At 47.1% G+C, this 24,642-nt stretch overlaps 1 protein-coding gene across 1 annotated transcript; it reads left to right on the top strand.

The window, feature by feature from the left end:
• Positions 1-1,072: 1,072 nt before the first annotated feature.
• On the top strand, positions 1,073-24,411 carry LOC118076420 (solute carrier family 22 member 6-A-like). The gene is made up of 10 exons (XM_035099177.2): positions 1,073-1,474; positions 4,784-4,887; positions 6,087-6,241; positions 9,475-9,643; positions 11,978-12,101; positions 14,445-14,560; positions 17,080-17,294; positions 18,599-18,707; positions 20,215-20,418; positions 24,324-24,411. Exons 1-10 carry the CDS (start codon positions 1,073-1,075, stop codon positions 24,409-24,411), a joined length of 1,686 nt encoding a protein of 561 aa, XP_034955068.2.
• The last annotated feature ends 231 nt before the right edge of the window (positions 24,412-24,642 follow it).

Raw genomic sequence — 24,642 nt, 5'->3', positions numbered from 1 at the left:
TCCTTTTTGCTGACTCACTTCTGCAGAAACTTGCATGCACCCCGACCCCTTCTATGCACCGTCATACCACATAAGCAATGGGACGGCACTTACAACTTTGAACTTTGGTGCCACACAACCACCAGATCCACAGCGCTGCAGAGCATCAACCATTCTGCTAAAGAACACCCTGGTTAGGCAAATCTTCAATCTACACAGTTTTGGTGACCAGTGACCAGCAAGCTTTTTTTGGGTGGGGGGTGAGGCGGAGAATGAGGGGTGGTCGTGGCACATGATTGACACATTCCTAACCCTAAATGAGAACAGTTGCAAATCTCTTCCGGCTGTTGCTGCCCTTTCTTCCACATCTCTCTGGCTCTCCACTCGCTTTCTAAAACTTTTAGTTAATCCCTTAAAACAAGAGTAAAACTTTAACGGAGTGAGCTGCTTACTGTTTTACATAAATAATCCACTCAAAGACCTGGTAAAGGGGAGAGCCAGTAAGATTCCCTGGCAAAAGTGAGAAGAGAACATTATTTGACCTGTGGCTGCTTCTGAAGTTTTCCTCCTTCACCAAAGAGTGGATTCCTCTTAGAGGGATATAAATATATATATATTTCCTCCAAAATAAAGCCTGAGTAGCACATGCTGAGTGTGGAAGAGAAGACGCACAGACTTCTAGCAAGTGTGTGGCTCCATTCCCAGACTGGCAGAAGACCCACAGCTTCCCGGGGGAGACAATTTGAGCCATTTTTGACCCAAAACGATCCCGCCGTCCTGTTGAAAGCTATTTATTAGGTAAATTAAGGCACTCCCTTTAGCAAGACGATTTTGTTTGTCTCCTCCACAAGCGAGAGATCCATTGCCTCCAAAGGTCCTGCGGTCACAACCAGGCTCATATTAAACCTTTCCAGCTGCGGTGGATTTGCTAAGCTGATCTGCCTTAATTTTCCCACTACAGCGTTTAGAATCTTGCCTTAACGCCGAGAGAATTTGCTTTTGAGGCTCGCAAGGTCTATCTGCCTGTCCATCGCTCCAGCGATCTGCACAAGCCGCCTGCAACTCCCCAAAGCAAGGAATCTCTCGGAACGCCATGACTTTTGCGGAGTTCCTGGACCAAGTGGGGGGCATGGGCCGCTTCCAGTTTATCCACACCATGCTTCTGTCCATCCCCATTGTGCTGATGGCAGGTCACAACCTTCTCCAGAACTTCACCGCTGCCATCCCAGGACATCACTGCCAGATCCACATCTCCACCAACAGCAGTGGGTACCCCAACACCACTTGGCCTCTGGAAGCCAGCGACCTGCTCAGAGTTGGTATCCCCACCAACGCCAAAGAGGAGCCGGAAAAGTGTTGGCGTTTTGTCCATCCCCAGTGGCACCTCCTTGACTCCAATTCCACCAAGGCAAACCTGACTGAGGCGGAAACCGAGCTGTGTGTTGATGGATGGGTGTATGATAGGACCACATACCCTTCCACCATTGTCAGCAAGGTGAGAGGGGAAAGGCTAGCTGGAGGAATGGAGAAGTCTGAAAGGGAGCAGGGAGGAAAGGGAGGATATTATATGTCAAACGGATGCATATTGATGGTGGGCAATGTTTCTCCAACTTGGGTTCCTCAGCTGTTGTTGGACTACAACTCCCATCACCCTTAGCTAGCAGAACCAGCGGTCAGGGATGATGGGAGTTGTAGTCCAGCAACAGCTGCAGAACTAAGTTTGAGAAACACTGGTGCAGGGTTTTAGTCTGAGCAGTTCCGGGAGTGGTCTCCAGTGCTGCACCCGAGGATTTCGGATAACTGCACCAGAAATGGGAATGGGAGCAGAAATCACCACCCTTCGCATGTGCACTCGAGGTCAGGAAGGGGAATAATGCGAGCAAATTGCTATTGTTGGGTTTGTTCGGTCCACAAATGTTACATAAATAATTGCATTGTTTTCTGCATTGTTTCTGACACACACACCCTTCCGCTGAAATGCATCGAAGTTCGTTATACAGTATAGCCATTTACGCAATTAATTATGTTGGTTTCGGCCATAGCAGATAGTGAGGCAAATAGCGCTGGTTTTAGCAGAAGCCGAGCTGCAGCAGGACAGAAACGCTGCTGATTGAAATGAACATGGAATGGGATGGAAATGTCTGCCTCCTTACACCCTTAGTTGGAGTTTGGAAAGCAATAATAACAGCATAGCAATGTAGGTGGCTTATGCACAGTTGGGCCATCAGGCCGTCTTGCATAGTATTGTCCACACTGATTGGCTGTGGCTCTCCAGGGTTTCAGGCAGGGAACTTCCCAAGCTTTCCCCAGAGATGTTATTTGAACCCGGGACCAATGGTCAGGAATGATGGGTGTTGTAGTCTAGTAATATTTGGAGGCCCACCTCTTTGTCAATTGTTGAGCTCCTTTGGAGAGGCCTTCCAGGTTTGAGACTGTCCATAAAGTACATCATTATTTTTAAATGCCTTTTGAAAGCCTCGCTGTTTCCTCACTTGTTGCTGTGTGGCTTTGCTTTAACTATTGTCCAAGTCCTCCCAAGGTCATAACTTTGCTATTCCCCTCCTCTCCTCTTGATGTAAACTTTTCAGGTGGTCCCTTCTCATCTCATTTAAGGGCTAAACAGGAGCCAGCGTGGGATTGGGGCTGGAGTGGTCTTTTCCAGCTTCTCCCGGATATGTTGGCGATTGAATTTGGGGCAGTCTGCACATGCTCCGACCCTTCCCTCACTCGGTGCCAATGTTCACTGGCTGGCCTTGGGCCATTCACTGTCTGTCAGCCCGACCTACCTCACAAGGTTGTTGCAAGGTTAAAATGGGGTGCCTTGAGCTCCTTGGACTGGAGGAATGATGGGATGTAAACATAATGAAGAAAGAAGTTGTTCTCATTTTACAAATAGGAAACTGAGGTGGGGAAGAGAGATGGGGGGGGTGAGGATAGATAGATAGATAGATAGATAGATAGATAGATAGATAGATAGATGATAGATAGATAGATTTGTGCATCAGAAATGGGAATGGTAGGATTTAAATCTGGAGCCAAGCCCTATATAATCTGTCCAGAGAACCAAATGTTACTTTATTTATTACTCCATTTATATCCCATCTTCCAAGGAGCTCAAGGTGGTGTTCCTGGTTCCCCCTTCTCCATTTTTATCCGCACCCTGTGAGGAAGGCTGGGCTGAAAGTCATGCACCTGGCCCAAAGTCATTCATGTCTGAGTGAGGATTCGAACTCTGGTCTCCCAAGCCCTAGCCCATATCTCTCACCACTGCACCATTCTGGAGCAGGCGATAGCCCAGAACCTCCACTGCTGGATCTGATGAAATCTAGTCCATCAACCTGTGTTCTCGATCATTTGGAGAGCCTTCAAGCAGGGCAGGCAGTACTCAGTGGTACACTGCCCCTCTACATGGAGGCTCTGTTCTATCTTGAATAATAATAATCAGTAGTTGGCCATCTCCATGCATTTCTGTAAGCGGATGAGAAACATGTGTGCATGCACCTTACAAGGGTTTGTGAGCTTCAGCTTCCTTCGGTCCACAGCGTGGAAGAACAATTGTTGCAGAGCCCTCCAGGTGTGGCAGTGGGGCACCTGTATCCCTCCAATTGGACTACAAATCCCATAAGCCCCAGCCGGCATGGCCAATGATCAGGGACGATGGGAGCTTAGCAACATCTGGAGGGCCACTGATGCCCCACTTCTGCCCTGCAAGGAAGAGGGAGAAGGCAGGAGAGAGAGAGAGAGAGAGAGAGAGAGAGAGAGAGAGAGAGAGAGAGAGAGAGAGAGAGAGAGAGAGAAGAGAGAGAGAGCCTTTGGGACTTTCCAGCAAACAAGGGGTTCAGCAACAGGATCTGCATGGGGTGTTTGCGTCCGGTGGATAAACAGGGTGGTAATTGACAGCCCTGCTGGGAAGAGAATAATTCAAAACCAGCAGGCGCTGCTGCTGGCAGTGATCTTGAGCCAAGGGAGCAGCTGGTTTTTCAGGAGACAGCAAAATTTTTTGTCCTACATTCTAGTCCTTCAGCTCCCCCTTCACCCTTGTCATGTTATAACAAGCCACAGGGGTGGGGAGGTGGGTGCTGGGGGCGATTCTGTGCTCTGCCAGGCCTTCTTATAAAAACAGAGAGATGTGCAGGCAATCCGGCCAGACTCAGCGTTCATTCAGCCTTGTATCTGGGTAACTTTGCACACCAAAGTTTGTCCTGTACAGAAATCGCCGCTGTCATTTGGTAACTAGGGAAAGGCCCTCTGCACACGCTCAGAAACACACGTGCTAAAGGCTAGCTTCTCAGGTTTGAGAGCTGAGCACTGGGTGTGGACAGAAGCAAAGGGTGCCATTGCCTGTCGAGGGTGCAATTGCAACCTTAAAGGTAAAGGGACCCTTGACCATTAGGTCCAGTCGCGGACAACTCTGGGGTTGCGGCGCTCATCTCGCTTTACTTGCCGAGGGAGCCGGCGTACAGCTTCCAGGTCATGTGGCCAGTATGACTAAGCTGCTTCTGGTGAACCAGAGCAGCGCACCGAAACGCCATTTACCTTCCCACTGTAGCGGTACCTATTTCTCTACTTGCACTTTACCATGCTTTCAAACTGCTAGGTGGACAGGAGCTGGGACCGAGCAACGGGAGCTCACCCCATCATGGGAATTCTGATCGGCAAGCCCTAGGCTCTGTGGTTTAACCCACAGTGCCACCTGCGTCCCATACAATTGCAAACTTAGCCCCTCCCAAACCCACGGCTCCGTGGCCACGGACGCTCCCCTCGAGCTTCTTTCCCCTGACCCAGTCTCTTTCTCCTACAACAGTGGGATCTAGTCTGTGAGCGACGGAAGCTTCGGGATATGGCCCAATCGATCTACATGGCTGGCGTGCTGGTTGGAGCAGTGGTCCTTGGGGGGTTATCCGATAGGTAAGCTGAGTTCGCTTTTTGTGATAAAACAGATGCCTTAAACAAGACTTGAAGGTAACGAAATCTTGGCAACGGTTGGAGATATAGAAATCTTGGCAACGGTTGAGCTACCCTTGAGCCCAAGAGAGGGTTTAGTCCTTTTTCTTTCAAAATGTATGTTCACAAAAAGAATGCTCCTATCTACTAGCCGCACCATGGCAACCGATAGTTCTGAACAGAGTTTATCAATACACTACCCTTCTGTCTGATAGAAAATGTTGCTTTTCTGCTATCTGCTGCATCAGGCACATCCAACAGGTAGATCGTGATCAACCGGTAGATCACTGGACGTCTGTGGTAGATCACTGGTAGATCACCGGCTCCCCCCAAAGATGCTCAACAACTTTGGCTCCCCTAAAAAAAAGCTCAACATTTTTGCCCTGCACTCCAAAGAAACGGGCCTTGCTCCTTTCTAAAAAAAAGCTCAACAATTTTGACCTGAACCCCCCCAAAAGGGGGTAGATCACAGCCAGTTTTTAACTCTGTGAGTAGACCACAGTCTCTTGGAAGTTGGCCACCCCTGTGCTACATGAAGACTTGTCCAGGTCAGGAGAATTTATTGTCCTCTTGATTTGGAAGTTTCTGCTTTGGAAGGTCGACAACTTCCTGCCAGGTAATGAGTGAAAGGGCGCTGCTTTGCATAGCAAAGTCAGAAATGCATGTCCTTGAGGTAATATGGTCCTGAGTCGATTTACTAATTTATAGGTCAAAACCAGCACTTTGAATTGGGCCCAGAAATTAATGGGTAGCCAGTGCAATTGGGTCAGGATTTGTGTAATATGCTCAGACCGTCTTGCCACGGTGAGATGGCATAAAATGCACGGCAGCCATCTTTCCCCCCCATACAAGGTGAACAGTTTTGAACCAGCACAGCAAGTACCACTCGAAACAGTCTAAAAACCAGCACGAGATCCCAGGAATCTGTCGGGCAACCTCATTAAAAACTCACCTCTGTGAGTAGGAGGCAGAGATGGGGGATCAATTCAATTCAGTTGTCCTGGAGGGAGAATGGAGAGGGGTGTTTGCATGTGTGTGTAGAAATCAGCCTACTGTACAAAGGTAACGTTCTTTGCTCCACCCACTTCCACCTGTGGCCACACCCACACCAGCATCACCAACGCCTTGGTATTCCAGCTGTTTCCGCTTCTCTATGCCTGCAGGTACGGCCGCAAGCCTCTCCTCATTTGGTCGTTTATGCAAATGGCCGTGATGGGGACCTGTGCAGCCTTTTCGCCCAACTTTATCTCCTACTGCATCTTCCGGTTCCTGAGCGGCATGGCACTCTCTGGATTTGGCCTCAGCATCGCCTGTTTGGGTAAGAGCGGAGTTGGATGGGAACTTTTGCGCAGTGTAGGGATTTATCTGAACATTCTGTATTTGATTCATTAATGGAGGGTATGTCTGTCAATAATTAGTAGCAAAGCAGCCTAGACCAGGGGTAGGCAACCTAAGGCCCGTGGGCTGGATGTGGCCCAATTGCCTTCTCAATACAGCCCGTGGATGGTCCGGGAATCGGCGTGTTTTTACATGAGTAGAATGTGTGCTTTTATTTAAAATGCATCTCTAGGTTATTTGTGGGGCCTGCCTGGTGTTTCTACATGAGTAGAATGTGTACTTTTATTTAAAATGCACCTCTGGGTTATTTGTGGGCCCTGCCTGGTGTTTTTACATGAGTAGAATGTGTCCTTTTATTTAAAATGCATCTCTGGGTTATTTGTGGGGCCACATGGTCTGAGGGATGGTGGACCGGCCCACGCCTGAAAAAGGTTGCTGACCCCTGGCCTAGACCAAGGCTAGCCAGTTGTGTTATTTCAATGTGTGGGCACTTCTCAAAGTAAATGGAGGAGTTTGGCCACAGGACACTCTTCATTTGGCCTAGATCAGGCTTCCTCAAACTCGGTCCTCCAGATGTTTTTGGCCTAGAACTCCCATGATCCCTAGCTAGCAGGACCAGTGGTCAGGGATGATGGGAATTGTAGTCTCAAAACATCTGGAGGACCAAGTTTGAGGAAGCCTGGCCTAGATGGTATCTTGTTGGCTACCTTGGACTAGGGAGTTGGTGGAACTGAGGCAGATAGCGGTGACAATAGGTGAAACTCTAGCCCTAATACACAAAATGAAAACTGACAAATTGCTAGGTTCGGATGGCATCCACCCAACAGTTCTCAAAGAACTCAAATGTGAGATTGCTGATTTTTTAACAGAAATATGTAACTGGTGCCTCAGATCCACTAGAGGATTTGAGAAGTAGCCAAGGCAACACCAATTTTTATAAAAGGATTCAGGAGGGAACCTGGAAATGATGGGCCAGTTCACTTAATGTTGGACCTAGGATAACTGGTGGAAGTTTTGGTTAAAGATAAAATAGCCAAATATACAGAAGAACAAGCCTTGCTGAAGCAGAGTCAACATGGCTTCTGCAAGGACAAGTCCTGCCTCGCTGGCACTCTTTGAGAGTGCCAACAAGCATATAGATAGAGGTGATCCAGTTGACACAGTGTACTTAGACTTCCAAAAAGCTTTTGACAAAGTACCTCACCAAAAACTCATGAGAAAGCATAGCAGGCATGGAATAAAAGGAGAGGCCCTTTTGTGAATCAGGAAGTGGTTAAGTACCAGGAAGTTGAAAGTAGAAATAAATGGAAAGTTCTCCAAATGGATGGAGAGATGCAGAAAGTGGGGTCTCCCAAGGCTCATTATTGGAACCTGTGCCTTTTTTACTTGTCCATAAATGATCTATAGTTCAGGGGGAACGGTGAGGTGGCCTGGCTTGCTGGTGATACTATATTGTTCAGGGTCATTAAAACAAAGAGAGATTGTGATGAGTTCCAAAAGAACCTCCCCAAGTTGAGTGAATGGGCAAAAAAATGGCAAATGCAATTCAGTGTATACAGGTGAAACTCAGAAAATTAAAATATCATCAAAAAGTGCATTTATTTCAGTAATGCAACTTAAAAGGTGAAACCAATATATGAGATACAGTAGATGCATGACATGCAAAGCAAGATATGTCCAGGCTTTATTTGTTGTAATTGTAATTATTTGTCGTTAGGCGGGTCAATTATAAATGGAATGTAATTAATGAAATGTAATAGCGAGGTTTATTTTTGTATTATTCTAACTATTTGTTTTATTACTGTGGAATTTCCAAAAGAAAGCATTAAAAGAAAAATAATAAGTTGCATTACTGAAATAAATGCACTTTTCGACAATATTCTAATTTTCCAAGTTTCACCTGTACAAGTGTAAAGTGATGCGTGTCAGGGTAAAAAAAATAAATTAATTTCACATTTATGCTTATGGGGTCTGAACTGGCAGTGACTTACCAGGATTGGAACCTTGGGGGGGGGGTCCTAGTGGATAGCTCAATGAAGTTTGAAATTAAACATTAGGGAGAACTTCCTGACGGCAAGAGCTGTTCAACACTGGAACGGACTACCTTGGAAGCTCATGGACTCTCCTCTCTTCCTATGTCCTTATGGCAATGTTGAGCTACAGGTGAAACTCAGAAAATTAGAATATCGTCGAAAAGTGCATTTATTTCAGTAATGCAACTTAAAAGGAGAAACCAATATATGAGATAGATAGATGCATGACATGCAAAGCAAGATATGTCAAGCCTTTATTTGCTGTAATTGTAATTATTTGTCGTTAGGTGGGTCAATTATAAATGGAATGTAATTAATGAAATGTAATAGCGAGGTTTATTTTTGTATTATTGTAACTATTTGTTTTATTACTGTGGAATTTCCAAAAGAAAGCATTTGTTTTGGAAGCAACGGTTCCCTCGTTGCGAGAAGCCAAGTTGCAGGGAACCAGGCAGAGGGCCTTCTCGGTAGTGGCGCCTGCCCTGTGGAACGCCCTCCCATCAGATGAAAAACAACTACCAGATTTTTAGAAGACATGTGAAGGCATGTGAAGATTATTTTATTTTATCTTTCTGTTGGAAGCCGCCCAGAGTGGCTGAGGAAACCCAGCCAGATGGGCGGGGTATAAATAAAATAATAATAATAATAATAATAATAATAATAATAATAATAATAATCGTAAAAATTAAAAGAAAAAATAATAAGTTGCATTACTGAAATAAATGCACTTTTCGACGATATTCTAATTTTCCAAGTTTCACCTGTAGTTGAACCCATCTTCTGATGCAGTAGTGGGGAAAGTTCAGTACAAAATGGGTGGCAAGTATTACAGGGGTTGGCAGCCTGGTGACCATGGGCACCAGTGTGCCCACCAGTACCTCCTATCTTGCCCATGGAATATCTCAATATCCTTTTTAAAACCTGCAGTTTGCAGAGACTGTTTTCTCTTCCTGCTGTTTCTCTGTTTGCACTGACTTGGTTTGTTCTCCGTGCCTCCTCTGGCTGCATGGCAGCTCATTTTGTCAAAGGCACTCACAGCACTTTCTCAGAATTCCAAATCTACCACTTGCCCAAGAAAGGTCGGCAACTCCTGATGCAGGGTCTAAATTTCATACCGGAAGGCCCAGCCGGATGTGAGTGGCAAGGCGAAAACCTGAAAGTGTTTTCCTTTCCCTTCCAGTTGTGGAGTGGATTCCCACCAAGTACCGCACCATCACCATTGCGGTCACTGGCTTCGTGTACACGCTGGGCCAGATCCTGCTGGCCGGCTTGGCCTACGGCATCCCGGACTGGCAATGGCTGCAGCTGACTTTCTCGGTTCCCTTCTTTGTCTTTCTCCTCTACTCTTGGTATGTTGCGCTGCTCAGGTGGGACCCCCTCCTCCTCCTCCTCCTCGGGGTGCTGTGTTGGGATACGAAGAGATTCTGGAATGCTGTTTTCAAATGAATAAGCTTGATATATAGAACAAAGCAATTGAAATGTATCCTGCCCTTGGCCTTATGCTCTCACCTGCTCAAGGTTACCCTAATGATGACCTCTTAGTCTTTCTATTGACAGCCACCAATTTGGAGATAGCCAGATGTTGGAAAACTGGCATTGGGCTTAATATCAATTTGTGGTACACCACTGTATAGGCAATAGAACTGGCTGAGAAATTGGCATGTCAAGTCAGAGCGGCAAAGGGCAAGCAGGATCCCTATTCCTTTTATAACATACTAGCTGTACCCGGCCACACATTGTTGTGGCTCAGTCAGGGCCCCCGTTTCCCAGGAGAGGTGGATGACGTAAAGACACCCCTCTCTCTGTTGTCCCCGGCGAGTGACGAATTGACATGTCAAGTCAGAGCAGCAAAGGGCAAGCAGGATCCCTGTTCCTTTTATAAAGGTAAAGGTAAAGGGACCCCTGACCATTAGGTCCAGTCGTGACCGACTCTGGGGTTGCGGCGCTCATCTCGCATTATTGGCCGAGGGAGCTGGCGTACAGCTTCCAGGTCATGTGGCCAGCATGACAAAGCCGCTTCTGGCGAACCAAACGCCGTTTACCTTCCCGCTGTAGCGGTACCTATTTATCTACTTGCACTTTGACGTGCTTTTGAACTGCTAGGTTGGCAGGAGCTGGGACCGAGGAATGGGAGCTCACCCCGTCGCGGGGATTCGAACCGCCGACCTGCTGATTGGGAAGCTCTAGGCTCTGTGGTTTAATCCACAGCGCCACCTGCCCCCCCCGTTCCTTTTATAACATATGGCAAATGTTTACTGAATACATAAATTGTTCGGACCGTGGCAGGAATACACACAACGCTCATGGAGAAAATGTGGCATGATCTTTTAGAGCAATCAAACAAAATTTTATTACATAGCATGACAAAAGGCTGTAATTTTATCGGGACAAGTCATTTTTTTGTTTACTTTTGTAGCAATTGTTTTCGCAAAAGGTATTTTCTGTACCATGAAAAACATAAAAAAAAAGACCACAGACAGAGAACTGGATTAGAATGACCCTACAGGGTCAATTCAAATGTTTGCAAGCAAATTCAAGTTAGGATTCTTTTCTTCATTTTCTTTAAACGAATTCTCCCTCCCTGAGAAAAACAGCAACAAATGGATTCAGTTCCATTTTACCACATGTAGGTTTGTAGATGGATTTTACTGCTTGCTGCAGGGCCAGATTTAGGTTTGGTGAGGCCCTAAACTACTGAAGGTAATGGGGCCCTTTATATGTCCAGCTGTCCTTTGTCAACAACAAATTGTCACTGTTTTTTGTGTTGAATATATGCTATATGGTAATTTATTGACTTAAAAGGTATTTAAAGCCATTTGCACATAACAAAATATGTATTTTTATGAAAGTAATTATTGAAGTCCATGAAGAATGTAGGCACCCTATATATAAAGGTAAAGGGACCCCTGACCATTAGGTCCAGTCATGGCCGACTCTGGGGTTGCGGCACTCATCTTGCGTTATTGGCCTAGGGAGCCGGCGTACAGCTTCCGGATCATGTGGCCAGCATGACAAAGCCGCTTCTGGCGAACCAGAGCAGTGCACGGAAACACCGTTTACCTTCCCGCTGTAGTGGTACTTATTTATCTACAGTGGTCCCTCGACTTACGAAGTACTTGACTTACGAAATTTTGAGTTACGGAGGCAAAAAAATGGCCGCACGCTTACATTTTTTCGACATCTGAAAGGAAAACTGTTGTGGTTTAGATGGGGTTTTCTCGACTTACGAATTTTAGATGCGGTTTACTTGACTTACGAATTTTTCCGTTTCCAATGCATTCCTATGGGAAACCGCTTTTTTCGACTTACAAATTTTTCGGCCTACGAATGCGCATTCGGAACAGATTAAATTCGTAAGTCGAGGGACCACTGTACTTGCACTTTGATGTGCTTTCGAACTGCTAGGTTGGCAGGAGCTGGGACCGAGAAATGAGCAAACCAATGATATTTTAGGGAGCAGGCTAGCAAGCGCAGCCCATTACTTACATCATAGGAGCCTACACAAGACAAAACACTGTTGCTGTATGTAGGTTTTATTTTATTTTATTTTTTATCTTATATTTTGGAAATGTACACCAAGGTGTTTTTTTCCAGAGTGGGGCCCTAAGCTATAGCTTGTTTAGCTTATATGTAAATCTGGCACTGGTTGGCCGAGATGACGAGGCTTGGCTTCTTTGATACAGGTGGTTTGCAGAGTCAGCTCGCTGGCTGCTCCTTTCGGGAAAGGCGAGCACAGCTGTCACGGTCCTCCAGAGGGTTGCCCGGGTCAATGGCAAGGAGGAAGCTGGAGCAAGCATCACCACAGAGGTATGAAGCCGGGGGGGGGGGGTTCTCCATATCCAGGTAAATCCAGCTGAATCTATGGAGAAAATAGAACTCTTGGGAGCTTCTGGAGAGCAAAGCCCGCTAGAATCAGGGCGCCTCCTGGTGACCTTGATATGTAGCATTTACTTGCTTGCACAAAGCTTACGCAGAAGTTAGATTATGGGCTCCTCTAGACATCCTTTTTATTGTGCATCCATGATGATTTGGTCCTGTTGATAGAATTGCGGCAGTTATGTGCGGTCCAACTTGTATTTGCTCCTGCAAAACTTTTGGGGTAAGTCAGGGGCGTAGGAAGATAGGGGCGGTGGGGACAGGCCGCCCCGAGCGGCAGGCTCCAAGGGGCGCCATCGTGGGTGCCCGCCCCACCCCCAAAACATGTGCCCCATCCCCGGAATGTGTGTCACGCCCCTCCGGGAGGTGCACCGTGCCTCCAGGTGGTGTGCTACGGCCCTCCGGGAAGCGCGCCACGGCCCTGGAATGTGTACCCCGCCCCTCCGGGAGGCGCGCCCCACCCCCAGAACGGGCGCCAGCCCCGCCCCCGGTGCCGGACCGGCATGAAGCTCCGTCACTGGGGTACATAGCTGCCAAGTTTTCCTTTTTCTCACGAGAAAGCCTATTCAGCATAAGGGAATTTCCCTTTAAAAAAGGGATAACTTGGCAGCTATGCTGGGGTAAGTCATACTGACCTGCAAGTCGCTGCTGAAATCCTGTAACTTTTTATACCACAAATCTTCCAGGGGTGTTTGTGTGTGTAGGGGAAAAGGTTGCCCAGTTTTAGTTGTGTTATTGTGCACATGTGTCCCTCCAGACAGCCATAACACAGTAATGTTATGCTCTTTACCAACACACTCACTCACATCACCAATTTGGACTTTATTTGAGATATGAGGAATACAGTGAGGAAATGCACAATGGAAGGTTTGGGGTCACATTTGCTTGACGCAATAGCAACCAAGTCCCCTGCAGGCAAATCAGTGTACCGTAAATTCTCAATAAATAGCCAAACTTTGTGGGGTGGGGGAAAATTAGGATAAATAAACAGGTCATCTGGAAAGTCCTGCTTTCACTGAAGGGAAGCTGCCTGTGTAAAACAGGCCCTAGAACTTCCTGTTTGCTAATGTTAACCCAAATTTCCCTGGGGGTAAATCACATGATCAATTCTCACCAAAATCTAGTTGTGTGCTGTGTATTGATTGTGCTTTTTAGGAGGAAGAGCAGTGGCTGATGGTGAAGGTCAGCCTTCCCCAGCCTTGTGCGCTCCTCATGTTGTTTGACTACAACTCCTATCATCCCTGATTGGCAGAGGCTCACTGGAGTTGTAGTCCAATGATGTCTCAAGGTCTCAGGCTCGGAAAGGCTGTTTAAGGACATGGGCATAGCTGGGGGGCAGAGGAGCAGCTTCTCCCCCCCTAAATCAAGCAAATAAATAAAAAATGTTGGCATGAGTCAACAGTGTGATGCAGCAGCTAAAACAGCCAATGCAATTCTGGGCTGCATCAATAGGAGTATAGCATCTAGATCTAGGGAAGTAATAGCACCACTGTATTCTGCTCTGGTCAGACCTCACCTGGAGTGCTGTGTCCAGTTCTGGGCACCACAGTTCAAGAAGGATACTGACAAGCTGGAAATGGACAAAGGCCTGGAAACGATGCCTTATGAGGAACGCCTTAGGGATCTGGGCATGTGTAGCCTGGAGAAGAGAAGGTTAGGGGGTGATATGATAGCCATGTTCAAATATATAAAAGGATGTCATATAGAGGAGGGAGAAAGGTTGTTTTCTGCTGCTCCAGAGAAGCGGACACGGAGCAATGGATTCAAACTACAAGAAAGAAGATTCCACCTGAACATTAGGAAGAACTTCCTGACAGTAAGAGCTGTTCGGCAGTGGAATTTGCTGCCAAGGAGTGTGGTGGAGTCTCCTTCTTTGGAGGTCTTTAAGCGGAGGCTTGACGGCCATCTGTCAGGAATGCTTTGATGGTGTTTCCTGCTTGGCAGGGGGTTGGACTGGATGGCCCTTGTGGTCTCTTCCAACACTATGGCATAGCTGCCAAGTTTTCCCTTTTCTCGCGAGGAAGCCTATTCAGCATAAGGGAAAATCCCTTAAAAAAAGGGATAACTTGGCAGCTATGCACTATGGTGATTCTATGATTCTACTTAACTAACTGATCCATTATGTCATCAGTTATGTCTGCTCTGCTCTTGCAGCATAATGCCTGTTTAAGCCTTCCCTAAAATAAACCCTGGCTACACCCATGCTTAAGGACATCCCTGGAGTTCACCCACCTGTTTTTACACACCCACCTCCTTCCTCTCCTCTCCCCACAGGTTCTGCTTTCTAACATGGAGAAAGAACTGTCCACAGCCAAGGCCTCTTACACCATCTCTGACCTGGTGCGCACCCCAGCCATCCGGCACATTTTCTGCTGCCTCTCCATAGTGTGGTGAGATAACTTGTTCCATCAGAACAGACTTGGGAAGTAGAGAGTTCCATCCAGCTTAGGGAACCTGGGGAGAGGGCAGGTTTAGGCACTGCCTGACAATGTGGCCCATTATCAAAGCACAGACTCCAATATTTATTGCTGTAAGATAGGGATGGGGTACATCAAGCCCTGGGGTCGGATGTGACCCTCCAGAATCTTTCTATCTGGCCTTTAAGAGTTTCCCTCCCCGAGCCACACCTCTTACCAGCTTGGTTTTGCACCCTCTTATGACCCCATGCGGGTGGCGCTGTGGGTTAAACCATAGAGCCTAGGGCTTGCCGATCAGAAGGTCGGCGGTTCGAATCCCCTGGACGGGGTGAGCTCCCGTTGCTCTGTCCCACCTCCTGCCAACCTAGCAATTCGAAAGCACATCAAAGTGCAAGTAGATAAATAGGTACCACTACAGTGGGAAGGTAAATAGTGTTTCCGTGTGCTGCTCTGGTTCGCCAGAAGCGGCTTTGTCATGCTGAACACATGACCTGGAAGCTGTATGCCAGCTCCCTCGGCCAATAATGCGAGATGAGCGCCGCAACCCCAGAGTCGGTCACGGCTGGACCTAATGGTCAGGGGTCCCTTTACCTTTTATGAGCCCATGCATCACTGGTACATGGACCCCAGAAAGTTGTCTGGAAAGCTATTATTATTATTATTATTTATTAAATTTGTATGCTGCCCTATATATACTTCCTTATGTATACTACAGGTCTCAGGGCGGTTCACAGCCCTTGGTTTGAAAAACATTTCCCACTCCTGCTTTAAAACTCTATCAAACCGCAGCTTCATACAGCATACTTTGGGACATCAAAACAGAAAACTATATTGTTTGGTTCTGCTTTTGTTCATAAAGCTCTGAACTATTACATCTCCAGCAAAATACACAGATCTGAGCTGTGTAATAGCTCTGACTGAGCAATCTTTATGTGCATTAAAATTGCTCAGGAGAAGCCTTGTAAAGATTTCTCCTTTGAACTAGCGGCTCAGGTCTTGAAAGGCCTGCTGAAGGTCCAAGATTTGCAAAACAAGGAGCTACCGGTACTTTGGAATATAGTCACTGAAGCTAAAATACTGGTTGGGGAAAAGGAGCACAGACCCCTTTCTCCTCCGTGGATGGAAAACGTGAAGGTTCATGGAAATGTCAAAGGTTACGGAATTTGTTTGATTATTTAAGAGACAGAAAAATCAAGATTTTCTGGACTAAATGCTCCCCTTTCATTTAATTTATTAGTATTAGTATTATTAATTTATTACTTAAACCCCATCCATCCAACTGGGTTGCCCTGGCCACTCTGGGTGGCTTCCAACAGAATATAAAAACATTGTGAGACATAAAACATAAAACACTTCCCTATACAGGGCTGCCTTCAGATGTCTTTGGAAAGTTGTGTAATTGTTTATCTGTTTGACATCTGATGAGAGGGTGTTCCACAGGGTGGGCGCCATAAATGGGAAGCTACAGTTTAGAGATTGATTTGTAAAAGACTTGTTAAAATAGTTAATGTTTTCGGTTAGGAAGACTTTTCCAAAAGCACCCCCTAAATCAGGCATCCCCAAACTGCGGCCCTCCAGATGTTTTGGCCTACAACTCCCATGATCCCTAGCTAACAGGACCAGTGGTCGGGGAAGATGGGAATTGTAGTCCAAAACATCTGGAGGGCCGAAGTTTGGGGATGCCTGCCCTAAATTATTTATTTATTTATTTATTTAGCCAGCCAAGGAGGTCCCAAGAGTGGCTTATGTAAGCTCAGTAAAAATAAGGCATTTGCTGCTTGTAGGCTTACAGCCTAAGAGACATGAGAAAAGCAAAAAAGTGACGAGGAGGGAAGGGGAAGGCAAGCGAGTTTGGGCTCCAGTTCCTAAAGTTGCATAATGTAATGACCCACAGGAATGAAACAGTCCAGGGAGAGGAACTGAGTGGATCTGGTCGCAAAAATTCACACAGAATCATATATGGTTTGATTAATCTTGCTTGCCGGAAGAACTCAGTGACTTGAAAAAAGAAGATAATAATAGATTATGGAATAAGATCTGGAGTATATTGAAAAGAACTGCAGTGACTATAAGAGGACTAGGGCCTTCTGAGTGTGAAGCATGGGAAGTCGATAAATTTGTATAATTTGGCAGAGGATTTGGATTAATTGTTTAACTGGTATTTGCATAATTTGTATAATTTGAAAATGGATTAGATATTTAAATTGGAAAATCTAATAAAAATGTTTATTCAAAATGGAGCTGGTCTCTCAAGAGTTGCAAAACAAGGAGCTACTTTGGAATATAGTCACTGAAGCTAAAATACTGGTTGGGGAAAAGGAGCACAGACCCCTTTCTCCTCTGTGGATGGAAAACGTGAAATGGAAAACAGCTTCGCATCTCCCCTTCTGCTGCAGCCTGAGGAAATGGCTGCTGTCAGGTGACAGTTGAGAGCAGGAGGAGCCTCTTCTCACGCCTTTTTGAATCTCGCCTTGTCTCTATCTTCACGTCAGGTTCTCAGTCAGCTTCTCCTACTACGGGCTGGCCATGGACCTCCAGAATTTTGGTGTCAGCATCTACCTCATCCAGGTCATCTTCGGGGCCGTTGACTTCCCAGCCAAGGTGGTCGTGACCATTACTATGAGCTACATTGGGAGGAGGATCAGCCTCGCCTCCTTCCTCATCCTGGCTGGCATCATCATCATCATCAACATCTTTGTGCCCACAGGTGAGTGCCGGGGCTCACTTTACACCGGGCCTCACCTTTCGCCTTTGTATGCACTGCAAGGCATCCAGCTGGAGACATTTCGGCACAGGCTGAAGGCCCAAAGATCACCACCTCCCACTTCATTTCCGAGATCTGCACAGAGCTAAATGTTGTTGTCACTCTCACAAAGCACAAGATGACCCTTGGGGTCTCTTCCAACTCTACAGTTCTGTGATTCCGATTTATCATCAGCCCTGCAGCCATTGAATGGTGGTGCCTCTGCATCAATATTACAGGCACAGCAAGTTTATAGACCCGAAGCACAATCTTTTCCAGCAGGTATAAGGAACCTCAGGACAAGGGGCTGAATGCCTCCCTATCTGACCCTCTGGAACCCTTTCTGGGCTACACTTCCTCCCCAGCCACATCTTCCTTGAGTGTTTTGGCTGGAAATGTGTCCTTGAACTCTGATAATGCTTCTTACTTGCACGGGTGGAGGACACGGGTGGGTGGGCCAATTCATGAGGAGAAATCAGCAGGGCCGTCTTAAGGTCATCGGGCACCCTGGTGCAGGGATCCCTCGGGCGCCCCTCCACTCTTAAAAAAAAAGGAAAACTCTTACCTGGCGTGCAGGGGGCCGGAAGCCTTACGGCAGCCCCCGCACCTCACAGCAGGGCCGCGCTGTGCCGGAGGCCGCCTGCCTGTCCGATGCCGCTGGATTGATTGGGAGAGGGGGCGCCACTGCTCCGCGCGGCCTTCCTCCCTTCTCCCAGCGGAGCGGGGTGCCTGGGCAGGCCGGGCCATGCCGGGTTCCTTCCCGCCAACAGGGCGCTGCGTTTCATTGGTAGAGGTGCTGCCATGTGGCATCACCTCTACCAATGAAACGCAGCGCCGGGGTGAGGGATGACCCTGGCGCTGCAGAGCGGAACAGGGTCCTAGTGCCCCTGTTCCGCTCGCTTCCCTCCCTGCTCTCGCGGCGCGGCTGGTGGAGGGAAAAGGGAGGCCGCCGCGAAGCTCTCCCACTTGCTGGGGTGCCCCTCAGCGCCCCCTGATCGCCCAGGTGGCGTGGTGCATTGCGCCACTAGAGTCAGTGGGCGAGCCGGGCCTGGAAATCAGCACTAAAATGTTGAAGAAAATTGCTGCAGAAATGTGGAGAGCCGAGTTTAAGACTGGAAAAAATGAGAAACCAATGTGTTAGTCTGTTAATTATTCTTGACAAATCTGCACATCAACCCTATAGAAAGTGGGGAGGGGGACGGAGCCCCCTAGCTGCACACTTTGTTCATGCCACACTCTCTCTGACCCACCCCACCTTTCCCCCAAAGATTTGCAAACGATCCGGACAACGCTGGCCGTCATTGGCAAGGGGTGCTTGGCAGCGGCCTTCAACTGCACCTTCCTTTTCACGACAGAACTCTACCCCACGCCTGTCAGGTGAGGAGCTGCTTTTCAACACCATTTCTCCCTTCTTTAGCCGCTTCTGGGGCTCCTGTGGAAATGGAGGTGGCTTTAAAGCAGGGGTCTCCAACCTGGGACCTGTGGGCACTAAGGTGCGCCCCTCACTGCCTCCTAGGGTGCCCTTGAAGGATCTCAATAAATACCTGTCATTGAAATTCTACTCAATATTGATCCAGAGCAGATTCCAATGTATAGTTAGCAGAGTAAAAACTTAAACTCGTTGCAGGATTCCCCCCAAACAGACCAGAGGCAATTGTATTTCATCTGGCAGAGCTTTACTGCTACTGAAGGCAAACGAGCATAATGGTCACAAATCCAATACATTCAGGATTGGCACAGTACATAAGAAATCCAGTTGCAGCAGACTTAACTTAAACTTACTGTCAGGGGTTATTGCGACTACCCCTGAGTAACGATCTTCCACATGCTTGTCTTTAAACAGTTTTTATTGGTGCACTCTATTTACAGTGTAACAAGCTGTTGGATACATGTCTGCTCATTCCGATCCAGAATCCGGCACTGCCCCTTTTCGCGACTTTGCCCAACATAATAGTCTCGGGACAGTGAATCTCCTCCCCTTTCTCCTCCTCCTTAATTCCGGTGCCGGGGGAAAGGGTCTACACTCCTTCTTTTCCCTGCTCCCCCTTTCCGCCTCTCTCTCTTCCCGTCGGTGGAGCAGGGGCTCTCCCATGCTGCTGGAGACCTGGCACTCTCTCTCCGCTTCCTGACTGGCCCCTTCAGACCCCGCGCTTTCCTGGCTGCTTGGGGACGAACTGCTCCTGATGAGAGGGGGAGGTTCTCTGTAATTTCTCCCCCTTACACTTACAATAACTTATAATAAGACTAAAACCTTAACACTATATACAGAACATCACACCAGCAAGAAAGAGAGACAGACAGAAAGAAAGAAAGAGAGGGAGAGAGAGGGAGGGAGAGAGGGAGGGAGAGAGGGAGAGAGAGAGAGAGAGAAAAACCCAGGCTCCTTCTGGCCTCACTATTATAGTCAGCATGACCTTGATAGAAGAGATAACCGAACCAGTCTAAGCCGGCTGTACTCAGCTTCTCAGAAGGAATAACCCAAACATCAGGAACCTTCCTCTTGTTTCTTTCACACAGAGAAGCTTCCAGAACCCTCTTGAATTAAGTAGAATAGGAAAGATCTCTACACATCAGCTCAATGCTTTTTGCACTAAGAAATGCAAACTGACAAAAAGCCCGAATGCACAAGAGGCTGTGTTTGCTCTTCCTGGAAGGAACATGCCCCCTCAGCAGAGCTGGGCTGTTCATGGGGCATGGATAGGTGGTTGCCGCAATGCTGCAGGATGGCAGACTCTAGACGGCTTGGAGGTGTGCCACAGCTGCTGTGCAGCCCTTGGCGGCGATCGCATGGCAGGTGCCCTTTTCTTGAGGTTTGCCAGAGATCCCTTGACCCAGCCGTATCTCTTGCCTGATTTTCTTACCCCCCCACCCCCCCAAATCCTAGGCAGACGGGGCTCGGTTTTGGCAGCACCATGGCCCGGGTGGGAGGCATCGTCGCCCCGTTGGCCAAGATGATGGAGGACTACTCTGCCGCTCTGCCGCCAATCATGTACGGAGCAGCTCCCATCCTTTCTGGCATCATCGCTTGCTTTCTGCCCGAAACCCTTAATGTCCCCCTTCCAGATACCATCGAAGAAGTAGAGAACAGGTAAGTGACTGGTATTTGTGGCAAATACACTTTTATTTACGGTATTTCATCGTACTAATATTCACACAGATATTATTTGTTGCAAAGTATTTATTTATTTTTAATTACATTTATATACTGCCTTTCGTCTGAAGGTTGCGGGTGGTTTATAACAAAAAAAATATGAAATGAGAAAACAAAATATATACCAAAAAAACCCGCAAAAGCAATAACCTCCCCTCCCATACACTTTTAAAAGGCTGTATATTCTTTAATCAGCCAAATGCCTGGTTATAGAGAAACATTTTGGCCTGGCGCCTAAAGGTATGCAATGAAGGTGCCAGGCAAGCCTCCCAGGGGAGAGTATTCCACAAATGGGGAGCCACCACAGAAAAGGCCCTGTTCTCGTGTTGACACCCTCCAGATTTCTTGTGAAGGGGGCACATGAAGAAAGGCCTCGGGTGGTGATTTCAGGGTCCAGGTTGGTTAATAGGGGAAGCATGGTCCTTGAAGTGTTTAAGGCTCTATAGGTCAAAACTAGCACTCTGAATTGAGTCAGCCCAGAAACCAATTGGCAGGCAGTGCAGTTGGGCCAGGATCAGCGCAATATGTTCAAACTGTCTTTCCCCGGTGAGCAACCTGGCCACTGAATTCTGCACCAGCTGAATTTTCTACATGATCTTCAGAGGCAGCTCCACGTATAACATATTGTAGTATTGTAACCTAGAGGTTATCAGAGCACAGACAAAAGAAATTAGGCTGTCCCTGTCTGGGTACGGGCACAGCTGGGCCACCAGCCCAAGCTGGTGGAGTGCCTCCACGCCACCTGAGCCTCAAGCGACAGCAATGGATTCAGGAGTACCCCCAAGCTGCTCACCTGTTCCTTCAGAGGGGGTGCAAACCCATCCAGAGCAGGCAGCGTCCCATCCGTCTGCCCACTCATAGTCCCACAGTCTTACCTGGATTAAAGTTCAGTTTGTTGGCTCTCATCCATTATAAAATAATACATCAGTCCAGCACTTCCACTGCCTCACCTGCAGATGTAAAAGAGAAGTAGAGCTGTGTGCCCAGCCACTGATGGCTTGCTAAATGGAAGGAAGGCAGTGTGGTGCAGTGGTTAGAGTGTCCAACCAGGACCTGGGAGACCAGGGCTCACATTGCCACTTAGCCATGAAGCTCATTGGGTGACCTTGTGCCAATCACTCTTAGCCTAACCTACCTGATAGGGTTGTTGTGTGAATGAAATGAGGTGGGGTGGGGAGAACCAGTTATGCCAACTTGAGGTCCTTGGATGAAAGCTCTTGGACACATCCAATGAATCAGGCATCCCCAAACTGCGGCCCTCCAGATGTTTTGGCCTACAACTCCCATGATCCCTAGCTAACAGGACCAGTGGTCGGGGAAGATGGGAATTGTAGTCCAAAACATCTGGAGGGCCGAAGTTTGGGGATGCCTGGGTTAGAGCATGGTGCTGATAATGCCAAGGTTGTGGGTTTCAAAAGCTCTATGAACCACTTACATGTTCCTGCATTGCAGAGGGTTGGATTAAATCGACCCTCAGGATCCCTTCCAGCTCTAGGATCGCTGATAACATACTCCAAAACTCTGGATGAACCCACTCGGTGGTTTCGAAGTAATCCACAAACCTCAAACAGCTCAATAGAACAAGGCAAGAGCATTTAATATCATATACGCCTCGATACAGCAGAGTGTTCTACCTCATCCACCCACATTGTTTCATATTCTTTTATAACTTTACCATAATGGTTCCTCAAGTCATCTGAATGTGTCAAAGCACTGTCAGTCCATATCCTGTACCAGGCAACTATCTCTTTCTGTTATAATAAGAAATAACATTTACCCATCTATCTACTTCTCAAACAGTGCGTTAAATTAGCATTTTTCTGGCCAGTTCCCACTGTTCATCATTCCACTCTTGAACAGACTGTATAGTAGGTTACCTCCACTTTTACACATAAGGAACCCTTAGCTGCGGCTGACAGCTTGCATACTTTTGAATAGGATAATTCAGAACACATTATTTGTGTACACCATCCTTGGAATTTTCATGATGGAGAGCAGAAGATTAAATACGTTATAAAAAAAATTCCTTCCAGTAGCACCTTAGAAACCAACTCAGTTTGTCATTGGTATGAGCTTTCGTGTGCATGCACACTTCTTCAGATACTTCTTCAAATGCATGCACACGAAAGCTCATACCAATGACAAACTTAGTTGGTCTCTAAGGTGCTTCTGGAAGGATTTTTTTTTTAAATTTTGTTTAGACCAGGCACAGGCAACCTTGGCTCTCCAGATGTTTTGGAACTACAACTCCCATGATCCCTAGCTAACAGGGCCAGTGGTCAGGGATCATGGGAATTGTAGTCCAAAACATCTAGGAGGGCCGAAGTTTAGGGATGCCTGTTCTAAGATGACACTTGCGGCAGCAGATATCTGGAGCATCTGAAAACAAAGAAAACAGCATTTCAGGCTTCAGAAATATTGCTTTTACTCCTGTGCAAATTCAACCCATAGATCAGGCATGGTGAATGTCAGGGATGGGGGGCACTCTAGTCAACAACAAATGTGATGACCGTTCCATCTCCACAAGGACGGCAGCTTTCTAGATCAGGCATAGGCAACCTCGGCTCTCCAGATGTTTTGGAACTACAACTCCCATGATCCCTGACAACTGGCCCTGTTAGCTAGGGATCATGGGAGTTGTAGTTCCAAAACATCTGGAGAGCCAAGGTTGCCTATGCCTGGTTTAGACTATGGCAGACCAATACGGCTGTCTACCTGTAACTAGATTAAATATGTGTTAATCAAATGCCCATCAGTCCTGCTGCATCCCTTGCAAAAGGTATTTTTGTGGAGCATGTGGAACAGAGGGAAGAAAAAGCACGGCATTTTGTGGTTTAGGGCGAAGTGTTGAGTCATCAACTTTTGATTTCAAAACACTGGCCCTTCTGGGAGGAGAGAAGGTAGAGCTGAACTCCAGAGCTCAGTTTTCATGCTTGGGCTTGAAATCATAGGAGCAGAGGGTTTGAAGTTAGGGAGAACTCAGATTCAGTTCACATTTAAAGGTGAACTTACCTAATCCACACATTCCAGAAGACCATAAGAATTGAAGCACAGCCGTCCTTTGGAATTCACACTTCCTTGGCCTTTGCTGTGCAGGTCTCCAGCCAAGCAATGTGAGAAAAAAATGCACATAGCATCATAAAATTTTAGAGTTGGGAGGGATCCCAAGGGCCATCTAGTCCAACCCCCATGTTAGGGTAAAGTGTGCATAAGAATGCATATATCAGTGCAAAATGCACTAATGCATTAAAAAATTGCTTTGCAGAAAGGTGTATAATTGCATACAAAAGTGAGAATATTAGGAGAAATTTGCACTGAGATGCTGATGAATTGTCACGAGCGCAACAAAAACCACCCACCCACTGGTGTGGAAATGTGGAGGACTGAAAGTAAGATTAGAAAAATGATGAATGGAGAGAAACTGAAATTCTCACCCCTTACTTTCTGCTTTATGGCCCCGTGATTTCCCTTCTTGCAAAAAGTCTGATCTTAGGGGCCGCAGGGCTTCTTTCTGAAGAGCTCCGAATCGACTGTAATTATACAACCTGAATTTGTGGATTATGTGACTGAATTTCACACCGATAACAGTGACTGCCTGGAAGCACCTTGATTTTGGTCGAGCAAATCAAGGTTAATTCTGAATGAACAGGAGGTCTGGAGGACCTGTAGGCCACCAATATCTGGGGGTTCTCCAGACCTACCTTATAGCAATGTTTACGTGTATTTGAACTTAGAGGGAAATCTTCCAAATTTATTTCTGTGCTTTAAGCATGATTGGGTGTCCCAGATGCTGAGCCTCTTTCCGCCCCATTGCTGATCTTTCTTTCTCTCCCCCCTGAAAGGTCCAGAAAGAAGACTGGGGAAGAAATAGCCCAGGAGAAGATTTTGCTCCAGAGCCCAGACAAGGCCCTGTTCAAAGAGGCTTGCTGATCCACTCTGACCTTCCGTTTTCCCCTGATGCTTGATTCTGGGAAAAGAAGTCTTCACGATACTTTGCTGACTGCTTGTTTTGAACTAATCCCGGGGAATGCTTTTTGAAGGGGGAAACCGTGAAGGTGTGGGAAGATTCTGGGCATTTTTGAAGGCACTTTTAAAAAGAGAGCTAGAATCATAGAGTTGGAAGAGACCACAGGGGCCATCCAGTCCAACGCCCTGCCAGCT

Source organism: Zootoca vivipara, chromosome 17 (assembly GCF_963506605.1).
Source record: "Zootoca vivipara chromosome 17, rZooViv1.1, whole genome shotgun sequence".
NCBI lineage: Eukaryota > Metazoa > Chordata > Lepidosauria > Squamata > Lacertidae > Zootoca > Zootoca vivipara.
The sequence above is the reverse complement of the archived record's forward strand: the minus strand, read 5'-3'. Positions and strand labels throughout refer to the sequence as shown.